General features: G+C 34.5%; 1 protein-coding gene across 1 annotated transcript in view; it reads right to left on the bottom strand.

The window, feature by feature from the left end:
* Positions 1 to 11,474, bottom strand: part of LOC130817603 (acyl-CoA-binding domain-containing protein 4-like) — a 12,876-nt gene extending 1,402 nt beyond the window's left edge. The window contains exons 1-17 of the mRNA XM_057683406.1: positions 11,070 to 11,474; positions 9,912 to 9,982; positions 9,597 to 9,660; positions 9,428 to 9,496; positions 7,616 to 7,810; positions 7,428 to 7,505; positions 7,190 to 7,300; positions 7,031 to 7,097; positions 5,830 to 5,891; positions 5,182 to 5,321; positions 4,862 to 4,988; positions 4,669 to 4,783; positions 4,103 to 4,191; positions 3,410 to 3,493; positions 3,161 to 3,328; positions 2,796 to 2,951; positions 1,238 to 1,297 (exon numbers count right to left, since the gene is read on the bottom strand). Of these exons, the coding sequence (XP_057539389.1) occupies positions 1,238 to 1,297; positions 2,796 to 2,951; positions 3,161 to 3,328; positions 3,410 to 3,493; positions 4,103 to 4,191; positions 4,669 to 4,783; positions 4,862 to 4,988; positions 5,182 to 5,321; positions 5,830 to 5,891; positions 7,031 to 7,097; positions 7,190 to 7,300; positions 7,428 to 7,505; positions 7,616 to 7,810; positions 9,428 to 9,496; positions 9,597 to 9,660; positions 9,912 to 9,982; positions 11,070 to 11,228 (1,815 nt within the window). The 5' untranslated portion in view covers positions 11,229 to 11,474. The remainder of the gene's footprint in view (positions 1 to 1,237; positions 1,298 to 2,795; positions 2,952 to 3,160; positions 3,329 to 3,409; positions 3,494 to 4,102; positions 4,192 to 4,668; positions 4,784 to 4,861; positions 4,989 to 5,181; positions 5,322 to 5,829; positions 5,892 to 7,030; positions 7,098 to 7,189; positions 7,301 to 7,427; positions 7,506 to 7,615; positions 7,811 to 9,427; positions 9,497 to 9,596; positions 9,661 to 9,911; positions 9,983 to 11,069) is intronic.
* Positions 11,475 to 13,998: the final 2,524 nt, after the last annotated feature.

Below are 13,998 nucleotides of genomic sequence, written 5' to 3'. Positions count from 1 at the left end.
CTTGGAAATAAATTTTTGAAAAGGAACAAATGCTGCCAAGTGGCAGCTCCTGATAGGTTTATCCATGGGATTGGAATTCTTCCATTTATACACGGGATGGGTAGAATTTGCTCACCATTGGCAATGACTAAAATAAATTTGTAATAGGGGCTTTACTAAACACCGTCCCATCTTTGTTTTAACTTTTACCGCCCTTGTTGTCTAGATTGCCTATAATACCCCCACTTCCTTTCTCTCCACAAACATTAATACAGTTACATCCCTTTCACAGCATCATCATTGCCAACAGCCCCTTTCCCACACTGTCCTCCCTAAACGTCAGAGCTCATGCCTAGAAGCTACTATCAAGCTTTAACACTGCCGCCCCTCACTCTCAAGAGTAGCCATTTGGTGGCACACTTTTGTTGAATCACATCAGGTATCTATAATGCAGGTAGATCACAATTAACCATAGTCGAAACGCTATTGGGTTGCATTCATACCAGGTCGAATGTGGTTTTGTGCATTTGACGATTGCCAGAATGCAGTTTGCACGTGTTAGACCATGAAAAGAGAAGTTAAATAGTCAAATGTTGAATACAGGGGTCAGGGGATAACGGCTATCAACTTTTCCAGGAGTAGGATTTAGGGTTTCTTTTTAGTAACAGTCTCCACTTTACTTAATTTTTCATTTCTTCTCTTTCATCTTCTTCACCACCCACTTACTCCAGGTTTGTTTTCTTTTTTCTTCTCCCTCCTGGCTCTCACCAGTCGAATATGATCATAACTTCCAAAGAAAAATGTCATGTACGAGCACACAAAAACAGCAACGATGCGGATTCTGTGTCTGTATCAATATCATCTCATGTCAACACGGACAAGGCAGCTACATATGTCGTATTCGGGTAACATAGGGTACAATTATCATTTCTATTTTATAGGCTACATTAGGTTTACCCGTCCGAAAGTTTTCAAGTTTCATATTACGATGAAAAAATCTTGAATATTTTGTTACTTCAACAAAAAGCGCACATAACATTGAAGAGACATTTACAATCTAAAAGAATTTTTTATGAATCGACTCAAGAGAGAGAGAGAGAGAGCACAGCTAAAATATATTCTAAACCATAAAAGACTCCAAAATCATTAAGACTAAAAAAACTGATCTAATATACTTCAGAAGTTGGATCAACAGAGATGTTAAATAAGCCATCAGGATACAGCATAAAAAAAATTAAAACATGCCTCGTATCCATACCTCAAGCTTAAAACATCTAGACTGTTCCGCAGCAAGCTGATCACGTACAGAGTGCAGCTCCTGCAAGACAATATTTTCAACTTAAATTTGAAGCTTAGCTCAGTTTGAACCTATGTATTACTCTTACACACGGTTATTAGAATCCAATCCTGATCGTAGGTAAGATCTTAATGTTCGTAGAATCGTGCGATCCTACTTAGCTCAAGAATTTAGGTGAAAACCAATTAAAGTGGTGAAAACTAAAAACAAGTGTACATAAAGCTTAAATGGTGTACATATTCCGATGGCAAAACTGTAGATAATTGGATATTTTCTAAAAGGTGTACATATATGCTTAAAAAGTGTACATATCCGGATGGCATTTCTGTATATAATATGAACTTTTTTCCTTCACAAAAAAAATGTACACCCTATAAGATAGTATGTACACCTGTTGCCAGTATATGTCAGTCTGGTTTTCAGTTTTCACCACTTTAATTATTTTCACCTGATATATATATATATATATATATATATATATATATATATATATATATATATATATATATATATATATATATATATATATATATATATCAATACCACTATAAAATTCAGATTTATCTTGATTCAGTTTAAAATGGTTATTAAAAGTATTCTTTTTCAAACTTAATAGATGAAGTCAAATAAATTTTTGCTTACACCTTAAAACTTAAAAAAGAACAAATATAATTGACAATAAGTTATCCCAAGCACATTAATGCATATTTGTATGATTACAAGATCCTATGATCCGATTTTATCGATTTCAATCCTACCACTACAACAATTCTAGGTAGAATCCCAATCCTAAAAACCTTACTCTTACGGTCTGATTGGTTGTTGGTACTAAATTGTAGAAATGAAAATGGTTTATAGTGCAAATTTTCATGAAATTGACCAGGTAGTTGCCATAGTAATGGAACTTTGATCATAAAAAGAAATTTTCAAAATTTTATATTACCACTTAATACCACATTTTTCAATGATAATCCATTGGAATGAATTTTGTAAGGAAAATGAAAAGAATCAAGTAGAACAAGCATGAAAATTAAACTTGTCAAGAGATTTTCCCACCAAAATTATCATTACCAACTACCAAACGGGCCATTAAGTTTAAAATGGCACAGTACCCAAACCAAAACTTGAAATAAAATGAAGATTGGCTAACATGAATTGCCAATTAATTTCTACGCAACTTCTACAACATAAATCTATGATCTTTTACCAGGACAAAAATTCTTGTCATTAGAAAATATATCAAACAAATTTTACTGTCTTTTCTTATAAATGCAACACGAGGCTGCTCTCTCCAACACAGCTTGACTATTAACATCTTTAGTAAGTTGATAATAAAAAACAGGACATCCAAACAAATATAATAACACCTTTCATTTATACATTTGTTTATATATTAATGAAAAATTTATAAAACCGGACATCCAAACAGGCTACACAATCTTTCTAAAACAAAAGAAAAAATAATGACGCACTGGGAAGGAAAATAGTAAATAATAATTGATACCAGAGAGACAAGTACCTTTACAAGATCTGCATTTTGATTTTCAGCTTCAACCAACTCTTGCTTCAACTGCTGATTGTGCAATTTTTCTGTACTCAGTTCAGATTCCAACTCTTCATTTTCTTTCTTGAGGGCTGTTATAGAACGTTCTCCCCCTTCCTTGCTTTTCACTTTCTGCAAGAAACCACAGCAGAAAGCATGGTGAGATCGAAAATAGATAGTCAAAACTTGGCTACAAATCAATAGAAATAGTGCAAAATTCATCAAGACGTCACTGAATAAGTATTCCTTGTCATGCAGGTATTTTGCACAAATTAGTTCACCTTAGTATTATGGAAAAAGAAGTCACCAAAACACTACTTTTGTGTTAGTTTTTTAATTACCTCCACATTAATATTGTCCATTACAATTTCCCTGACGTTTCCATCTTGGCCTGCACCATGTTCAGATGCATTTGCAGCAATATGCACAGCAGATACGCTGTCACGTACAGGTGTATCTGTCATCTTTCTTTGTAAGATGGATTTATGGCTAGGTTTGAGAACATTAATCTGCCAGACAACACATGAAGTAAAGATCAGTAAAAAAATGCAAGTTCATTCTAATTCAAAAAACAGCGCATAAGAACTGACCTCACTATTGTAACGACCATTATAACCTCCAAAAGCGACAAGAGTATCTTCTGCATTGTATGATCCCACAACCAAACTTAAACCCTGAAAGAGTAGTATGACACAGTACCTTTAATAAAAACAAATTAACTATAACTATATACACAACCACGTGCCTCAAACATAAGTGTCATGCGGGGACAAAAACGGGTAAACCTAGAGCATCGAGAAGCGTGTTCAGCGACCAACAGAGTTAAATGAACAAAAAAACAACTATTCAAAATTTGTTTCCATGAAGCGATTGTTCAGCTCTTGAAGTAACATGTCTATAACACTCACAAACAAGTCAACATGATAGTGGTGTCACATTGTAACGTGAGGAGCCTTGCGCCTTGATTTCCCATTGACAAAAAATTATCACTCATATTAGCACAAGTAGAGACACCCCAAAATATATCTTAATGAATACATTCCATTGAAGTCATTGAAAGATCAGATCTACCATCATTTTCACAGCACAATTTTATTAAAAAAAGAACAATGCACAAGGTAAATAGGAACAGCATATCTTAAGACGTCCAAAAAAGTTACATGCACTTCAAAGGCTCATGTACCTTGCCACAAAAAGAAACGACCCCTTAAACATAGGAAAAATGGTAGCAATGGATAGTAGGGTGTAAGTTGAAATTTCCACTCATATAATAAGCAAGATACCTCACTAGCAAGTGAAACCCGTCCTTGCACTGAAGTAACCACAGACCAGACAAGTGTTGACATATTGAGAACAACAGTGTCAGAGGCTCCTGCCAAATCAGGAAACGAAAGACTTTAAATACCTATGTAAGATGTAAAAAATAATCGTTCACAAATAGAGCAATGAGAGACCAGGGAGGACAAGTAATCAGAGCACCAATGCTGTTTAAAAAACTGGAGCTTTTGAAAGAGCTGGAAATTCCAACAATAACACCCAATCACTCGACTCAGATCTATCCACCTACATAAAAATATATACTTACACAGCGTACTTAATCGATTTCATCAGTTATCAGGAATCTTGAGAGCTCTTAATATCCAATCATGGTGAATTGTCCATGAAACATCAAATAAATAGAGTAAAAACAGTGTGTTTCCCCTCCCCCTCCTCCCCGCCCCCCAACCAAATAATAAATAAATAAATAAATAAAGATAAAAGGGAGAAATGAGAGCCAAGCAATTACGCTATTGGAAAAAAGGTTCTTCCACTAATTCAATTCAAAGAATAGAAATTGACAAACACATACCACTTTTATTATCACCTCCTCCAACGATAAACCAATTTTCTCCTACAGTAGCGCCTGCATGTCCAGCACGAGCAGTTGGTATATCACCCTGCTGGGTGGGTCTTGACCATTCCATCTACAAGATCACAGAGAATGATGATTGCAAAAATATAGAGCAACAAAATGCATACTTCCAACCAGAGTGAATACTTACAGCTTGCAGATCAAGAACATGCAAATCATTGAAGCAAGCAGCATGAGAACCACCACCAAAAATCAGAAGGTAACGCTCTGCATGGAGTGCAGCTGCATGATCAGACCTTGGAGAAGGAGGCAAACCCCTATTAAAAAATGAAAATAAGAATAATTAATCTTCTAAAAAAACATTTTAAATCTGCACATTTCAATGGTGAAGGGAAGTAAAAATGTAGGATGAAGATCAGGCATCCAGTGTGCTGAGATAATGAATAACAGATGATTTATCAGGTCTGCAAAAAAGTCCAAAAGGAATTTTTAGTTTACACACACACTTACGCAGCATCAATCTCATCCCATGTCATGGTTTCCAAGTCAAGAAGGTGAAGATCATTTAAAAGAGTTCTTTTGGCATTTTGGCCACCAAAAATAACTAAGCTGGAGCCCACGAGAGTAACAGAATGACCGCCACGTGAAACCTGGAGCACGGTAATGATCATTAGAAAGAAACAAGAAAGCTGAAACATATTATGAGAATCAAGCACAACTAAACAATACTTTATGCAGTCAGTCACCAAACTTTTTACAATAAATACTCATTTGTAAGCATGAACAGCCAATATCAACCATCTTAGTCATCCTGCCAGTAAGCATAAGCTAGAGGCACATAATGTGTTACGTCTTCAATTTTCAGGATCCAGTTTCATAAATTGAAAAATTAATGTACATGATAAAATATAAATTGTACTCATCAAAAAGTGCCTACCAGCTGCAAGAAATTTGTTAAGTACCCAACAAACTGGAACGTTTGAGTGTTTGACCAAAAATAATTGATAGGAAAAAAGCTATCAAATTTCTTTGTATTAAAACCGTGTTCCTTAAAATACTACGATCAAGGACTCGAGGCCCTAATCCAAAGTTATTTACCAATATTCACCAATTAAATTTATAAACTTGTCATCACATAAAGAAGAAGAATACAAGTACCGGTGGTTTTCCATATGTCTTCAGAATTGACCAAGTAGAAGTTTGTGTATCAAAAGCCCTCACTGTTAAGAAAATGACAAAAGTCAAACATTGCATCATCCAGTGATAAGTAATGCATGACTTGCTAACTCTCAAAGAAAATTCCTTTTTATTGTTTTGAGTTGGATTTTATATAAAATATCACAAAACAAAAGATAGTTTCTGTTTTGTTTTGAAGAAGTCTTTCATTTGTATGTATTTGTATTGTATTAATTGCCAATAAACGAAAAGAAATAATTTTCCCAAGACATGTAAGTTAACTCTTACGTGCTTTATCAAAGCAAATATTTAGCTAATTAACCTTAGGAAAAATTGACAAAAATAATTCCAATTTCCAACTATGAGAGACTTGCTCAAAACAATCCCAAATAAAGGTGTTCGCGGAAAGATATTAGAACACATCATCGTGCTACAAGGGCCACAAGATGTGTCTCTACCCCCGTTTATGGGCTATGCTCATAAGAAAAAAGGGATCCAGAGAAGACGATTGAATCCTCCTGAAGTCATCCATGACGGGATGAAGACTTGGGTCAATACCAAGACTTCTTTAAACCTCCAGATCCAGCAACAACATTTTAGGTAACCTAAATCACATGAAGAAAACTAAGACACCAATAAATAAACTGCGGAAGCTTCCATGAAAAGGAAACACAATTTCCAACATACACTTGATTTATCTTTCACATGCCTACATTATCTCACATCCATCGACACCGACACTAACTTAGGCATAGAAAGAAGTTTCCATAAAACACCCCCTAGTTTAGTTGACGTTAGGTATTGACCATCGGGAACCATCCTCAACCACCAGCCGTGTTTTCCACGAGGAGATAGTAGCCTCCCAATTAAGAGAAAGCTTATTCTTGTCACAATCTCCACGTGAATATAGCCACCTCTCAGTTATTAAAACTTATTCACCATAGATATCAAAAGTTATTAAAACTCATTAATCATCTTATAGAATTATTGGAGCCTTATCATAAATTTCAAAAGTTATTAAATATCAAGAGCCTAAGATGAGATAAGAAGAAAACCTAATCATCTTATAGAATCATGATTTAAAATTTATTAAAACTCATCCATCATAAATATCAAAAGTTATTCAACATGCAAAGCAGATAAATAAGTTAGATATCCCTGAAAATTATAATATCATAAGAACCTTGGATTGCCTCGGAAGGATCCTTTGTATGCCCAGCAACTGAAAGAAGCTTGTCGTCCCATGGGACCTGCACAAACCATCAACCGACATTGATTCATCAAACGTTAAATAATTAGCAAGACATTACATATAGAAAATAGGTCCACCAAGGACACTGACCAGCGTATGACCCGCACAAGGAATAGATGATATTGGAGATTGTCCTTCCGGAGTTTCAAACCCTGTCTTGACCTCAACTTTGGACCAACTCCAAGCTCTCAAATCAAAAACCTATAAAATTAATCAGGCTAACAAATTACAAATGGAGAGGAATGAACGTTGTATACATACTAGACTCGTTAATCGGTAAGAGTGCAACTCTCTAACACATTCTACTGTAAGTCTAAATGAAAATCACCTGAAGATCATTAAGATAACGACCATTGTGATTTCCACCATAGACATACATCTTCTCCCCAATCATGGCTGCTCCGTGCTGCAAATTTAGAACCAATATTTTACAATGAGATTCAATTGAGGAACAAAAAGTTATCCAACCACTCAACAGAAGAAGAGTGCAAAAAAGCCACAACAATAAGTCAATACCTCATATCGAGGTTTAGGTAGTTGACCGGAAACCAGAGGTGCAACCCATTGGTCGTAAACACTAATTGAACCAAGACCTTCAGAGACAACATCCTTATCTTTAGATTCCACTGCTCTTCCATTCTCAGAAGAAATTGTTTTTGTCTCCGGAATATCAATGCCATTCTCAACAACACCCTCAGTCTGAGCATTGTGCTGAATCAAGGGGTTAGCAAAAGAAATAAGGGATTCAGACTTAGAGAAAAATGCATATCAATAATCAATATTATATTATAAATGGCACATTGAACATATCCCTAAACAAGAGTATATAGTTGTCAACACTTCCTTTATGGCAATGTCATAGAAGTAAATCATGCTCAATTGAAGATTAGGTAATATTAAACATTCTCCAGAACAATCAATAGCAAAACGAAATAAAATTAGAAGTTAAGACAGAAGGCCAAACCATAATACGTGCCATTAAAACAACCAAAAAAGCACCTTATAGAGACAAGATAACATAAAATTAAGAGTTGAGAGTTTGCGAACACAGTTTATATGCAAAAACAAAAAGGGACTTTGTTATTTATGTATCTAACATCAAAAAGTAGACAGATCATGAGTGTTTATATTCATGGTTTATAAATACAGTAGTTCCATCAACAATCAATATGTTGATGCCAATAGTGCCAAATAAATGATAGTTCATAAACAAGTTGGCTTTACCTAACCATTCCTATGACTATGTTGGTCCCAAGGAACTATAACTAAAATTCAAGCCTTCATAAGGTTTTCTAAGACTCTAGGTTACTATTAGTTATGAAAACTCCAATAATCCAACAAAACATCTACAAATAAGGCTGAAACTAAGAGTATATGAGATTTAAATTGATTCTTAGATGTTATGCAACTTCATAAGAACAAATAAGTATGCTTCAAAAGCTAGTATAATACATTGTCTAGATCATCTCTTCACAACCACAATGTATATGATTTTGAGCTTATCCTCATAGTGCAAATATACGATTTAGATCATGGTCGCAAAACGGATTTCGCAATCAATGCGGATGATTTTGTGGTCAATGTTGTCTATATTTTGTCGCGATTAACTCAAAAACGTTTATGATATGGTGATGCGGCCTTTATTAGCGCAATTGTTAGCAGATTGCGATCACTGCCAAAATCATATGCATTTTATGCGAAGTAAATTTTAGTTTGCACTATATTTGATAATAAAACAAAAATTTTATTAAATGTTATGTAGTCAAATTACTAGTTGAGTAGCCATAGTCTCATCACACATATTTAATAGTGTCAAAATCTTACTCAACTCGATGAAATTATGATTTTCAGCACTTTGAGCCAATTTTATTTAATTTTCCTCAAATTAGGAATCTTTCTTTAACCAAACTAAAATACTACATTTATATATTTAATCATTAACGAATAAGCTTGCAGTGTTTAGTTTTCCTTTCATGTCAAGCAGAATCACTTCCATCAGCCAATGATTCCACAATATTCACTTAAACAAATGATCGTACAAATTTTAACCTAAATGTTTAGTAGGCTTAGTATCATATCCCTTTTGCCCCCAAATGTTCCATTTGCCTAGGTGACTTTACCAAAGGTAGAAGAAAGTAGTTGGGGCTAGAAATGGATATTGGATTAACATTTGAGTAAGACCGTTAAAATTGGGGCAAAATAGTTAGGACCGAAGGGTGTACATACTTTTACCTCACAAAAGGGCAGAGAACATAAAATATTGGGTATTCATACATCTTAACTATGACATCATGACAAATAGAAAGTATATAGGCATCGAGAACTCACATTCATTTGCACATCAACAATTGCATCTGATACCACATCAGCTCTAGAATACCATCCTGGGACCTCTTCCTATTTAGTAAAACAGAGCATAAGAGTATCTAATTAAGTCAACCACATTGTGTTTTTCTGAATTAGTAACTAAAGCATTATAAGCTAAGCATTTCCAGACCTCTAAAATCTTTACAAACAATCGCATGGCTTCTGTAGGCACCATGTTTCCTAGGCCGCTCCAACTGGATAGGTGAAAACAAAGAGAATAAAAAGAATTTAAGGAATATATGAACAAATCCTGGTCAGAATTCAGATATATATCACCAAAGTAACTAAAGAAAATCAACAGCAATAAAAGCCCAAATAAATCATGATCAGGTTCAATAGACTATGACATTAACAGCTTTACATGGCTTTTCAGACTAAAGAAGATAAACCATCAATCTGCAATGCAATTTAAAGGCCACACGTAAAAGACGTAGCAAAGACAAACCTTTTCCATTTGCTTTGCTCAACGGGATTCCAAGAACTTGGTTTTGGAATGTTACATGGTCCAACAGTAGCCTGTCACCAGAACAAATTTAACTTATAAATCACACAACTAATTCCTTACTGTAGCCACGATAATCAGTATATTCTATGATAGAACCTCAAATAAACTAGGATGCATACTCAACAAATAATCATAGCACACATACACACAAAAACCCGCTAAAACATCCACAAGCTATTCCATCTCTCCTTTAATGTGTTTAATTGAGTGTGACTATACATTAACAAATTAGTAAACTTCCTTCATTTTTCTTAGTTGCCACATTTTGACTTTTACACTATTCACACACCCTAGTATAACCATACATTTTAAATTATATGACATATAGAAACAAACATTAAAATGTAATTTTATTTATCTGGATATATATATCCTCAAATGTTTAATTTTAAAAGTTTTAAACCACATTACCGACGATCTCTCACATTTGTTTTGTTTTGATTCCTGCAGCTCACCTCATATTTAAGGATGAAGGTTTTGGCATTGTTTTATTGCCTGATTAAGGATATTTTTTTGGCAGTGAAATGAAACAGCTAAAAAAATGAAGTGAGCATCAGTCATAATCGAACCACATAATATGTGCCAAATTGACAAAAGAAATTATATCCCAGTTTCCCGCAAATATGAGTTATGAGTTATAGTCCATCTATAAAATCAATGTTAATCCGCTTCTACGTCAACAGCCACCCTCCCCTCAATTGCAAAATTCACCGGCAAATAAATAAAGTATTCTTTCTGATCTACAAAATCTTATATTACACTTAACCTTCTTATCCCGCAATGCACAATAAATGTGTGCTACTCCAAGAAAGCTCAATGATAAGGGTGACATTTCAATTTAAGGTGAAAAATCAATCGAATGTCAAACCTAAACTAATTAGCAAAATCAAGATCATTGGATAATTCCATCAACACATTGACCTCAACATATAAAATACAACATCCTAAATCAGATCCAGGTAAAATGCAACCAAATCATACAAAATTCAATCACATAAATAAATTAATAAAATTCAATCAAATCACATTCAACCAAATCATACAAAGTTCAATAAAATTCAAGGCAAAAGTAAAATAAACTACAATTAAGAGCTTTACCTGTTGATAAAGAGCATATAGCAAGAGAGATACTTCATTGCTGAACTTGGAAACGACGGTATTAGAGTTAGAAGAATCAGGAGATCCAGCGAAACCGACGTACGAAGCAGCAGCGTAAAAGCGTTCTGGATAAGCGGGGCCAGTGATTGCCCTCGCCATTGTTGATTACTGCTTGGAGATCGCAGTGATGAACAGAGTGACGGAAATCAAAAGGCGTTGTAGAGTGAGAGCGACGCAACGAAATTATAGGGAAGAGAGAGAAAGCAAGAAAGGGGTGTTTGGTAATAACAGACGGGTTGGTTCTTTAACTTTTGGAAAGAAAGGAGAGCCTTGGATTGTTGCTCTTCTTTTATCATGCAACTTGTTTGACACAACGAAACAAAACACCCAAAAAATGTGACAAGATTTACTCAATTACGTACTACTACGTCCCCTGAATTAGTAGCTCGTCTTTGTATATGAGTTGCCGGTCTGAGCGCAAGAAAATTGAAGGTTGACCGATAGTACTAATAATTATCGATCATAATATACAACTCATCAGTGCGCCTGTTGGGTGGTTTTAACGTAGTTCTTTATAATTATCTTAATTTGTTAATGTCTCGAATAAGTCTTGCACGTAATGGAGATTTATGCTCTCCAGTGAAAGATTACTTTTACGTATGAGTAAATTATGTGAAACATACACCAAACTACTTTGAAGTTATTGAAAAAGGCATCAATTTGAGTTTAAATAATTCAAATTATTCTCTAAGCTTTCTATACAAAAGTTCAAAAAATCCTCTCGAAATTTCTAATAACCTAATTTCAAAAGGAGATCATAAGAGATTAACTATTTCAAACATTAGTGAATCTCGTCCTTTAATCTTGCCAATCAAAAGGTGTTTGCTTTGCTCTGTTGAAGAAATTAAATATATAGATTTTAAGTTCAAGGTTTAAGCTTGAATACTTAGTTTTTCGTATTCATAAAGTAGAGAAAATAACCCCTATTCATACAAAATATAGATGCTAAAATATAGAAAATAAAATAACAAGAAGATCTTAGTTTCCTAAAAACAATAGAGAAAATATTCCGATTTAATATCCGTATTTTATTCTTCTTTCTATTTTCCTATACTGCCCTTCAAGTTAGGTCTTGGGATCACCGGTACCGAACGTGCCCAAAAAAAAACTTTATCATTTGTTTGCTTTGAGTGAACTAACTCTCCTGAGAACCAAGTCGGAATTATCCAAGTAGTACATTCCTCCACGTTCAGTACAAGGACAAATGATCTTCTTGGTCTGAGCATCCTGCACTACACAATCATCAGCGGTCATGAGAACAATATAATTAAGTTCCTTTTGTGAGTTGGCTAATGGATAATAATTTATATGACAAATTAGGGATCACAAGGCCTTTTTTATTTGAGAGAAGATGAAATAGCACTTGGGCGTTCACGATCCACACGAACACAATCACCATTTGCAATTTTAATGTGAGTATGGGTGGTCACATGTGGACATATGTTAGGTGAGATTTGTCCATGGTTTCTCGTCGAAATCAAGTATAATTCAACCGGTGTTTAACCATAAGCCCACTCCCTATTTCTAAGGGATTTGTTTTCGATGATGAAGCGTTGGTCATGATACCGCGTCAATTGGTTTTCCGGCGAATATTTGCATAGGCCTTGTCTAGTGTGGATAAGGGATCCTGGTTGAGAAGGTCTCGACGCTCTTTGTCAAGATTGTCATTTATTCCGACTAAGAACTGATAAAGTCGCTGCCTTTGAATAAAGGAATTGAAAATTGTTATGTCATCATCATGTTTCATCGGATCAGGCATTCGACTATCAATTTCCTTCCATAAAGTATTGAGCTTGGTAAAGAAAACTTCTATGGGGTCTTGATTTTGTTTAAGAGATGCCGCTTTAGAACTTAGATCAATGATCTAAAGTTCATCTCTCCCACCGCTTAAAAGGGTTTCAATATCTTTTCATAAGTCCTAAGAAGTAGTGTAATCAATAAACTGATTCACTAAATCTGAGTCAATATTAGAAATAAGCCATGAAAGGACAAGAGAATCTCGTTGTTTTCATTGTGTGTATGTTGATTCTGTTGGGTTTAGGGGTGCGGCTGTGATGTGGTGGGGTCGTTCTTGAGCCTCTATTGCCACGTAGATAAGTTTACACCATTTTGTGTAATTATGATATGTAAGTTTCTCGGCTACCCTAAGTTCTGTGGATTTAGTGGTTATGGTATTGGTTGCGTATTCATTTGTTTGAATATATATTGGACTATTTGTTCCATTTGTGTTATTGAAACTATTTGCTAGTTGTTGTTAATTTCTTAGTCAGCCGTTGTAGGTAAACTCTAAGAGGATGTTTGGTATGAAACAAAATTAGGGTAGGAAACGTATTCAAAAAAACATAATCCATTACATTGTGTTTGTTTAGTCAAAAAGGTAACGGTATCCGTTAAATAGAGGTAATCATTATCGTTACTTTGTTACCAGCCCTCTACCACCAGTAACATTTTTGAACTCTAAGTTATAGCAGTGCAATCGTCCCTTGCATTCTGATTTCGTGGTTGTTTCATCATGAATTTGTATTAAATACTGTAGCCGAACAACTTGATTTTACTTTAAACTTATGAAGAGCTCATCCTCTAATTGAGGTATTCGATTAATTGTTTTTTATTTATGTTCTTTTGTGAAAATTACAATCAAAATTAAAACAGGTACTATTAAAATTAAGGCAATCAAAGAGTTGATGATTGATTTATTTGAACATGTTGCAACTTTAAAGGAAATTTTAGAAAGAAAAAAAAGAGCTAATTGAATTGACTTATGGTGGGTTTGGGATTCGTCCAGGTTGAAGAAAATATGGTAATGAGAAAATGATAGAGATGATGAATTTGCCTTCCCTTTTTTTTTTCCATTCCCTTATATTTTTTT

Source organism: Amaranthus tricolor, chromosome 7 (assembly GCF_026212465.1).
Source record: "Amaranthus tricolor cultivar Red isolate AtriRed21 chromosome 7, ASM2621246v1, whole genome shotgun sequence".
NCBI lineage: Eukaryota > Viridiplantae > Streptophyta > Magnoliopsida > Caryophyllales > Amaranthaceae > Amaranthus > Amaranthus tricolor.
Note: the sequence above shows the minus strand (reverse complement) of the source record. Positions and strands in the feature narration are given on the sequence as shown.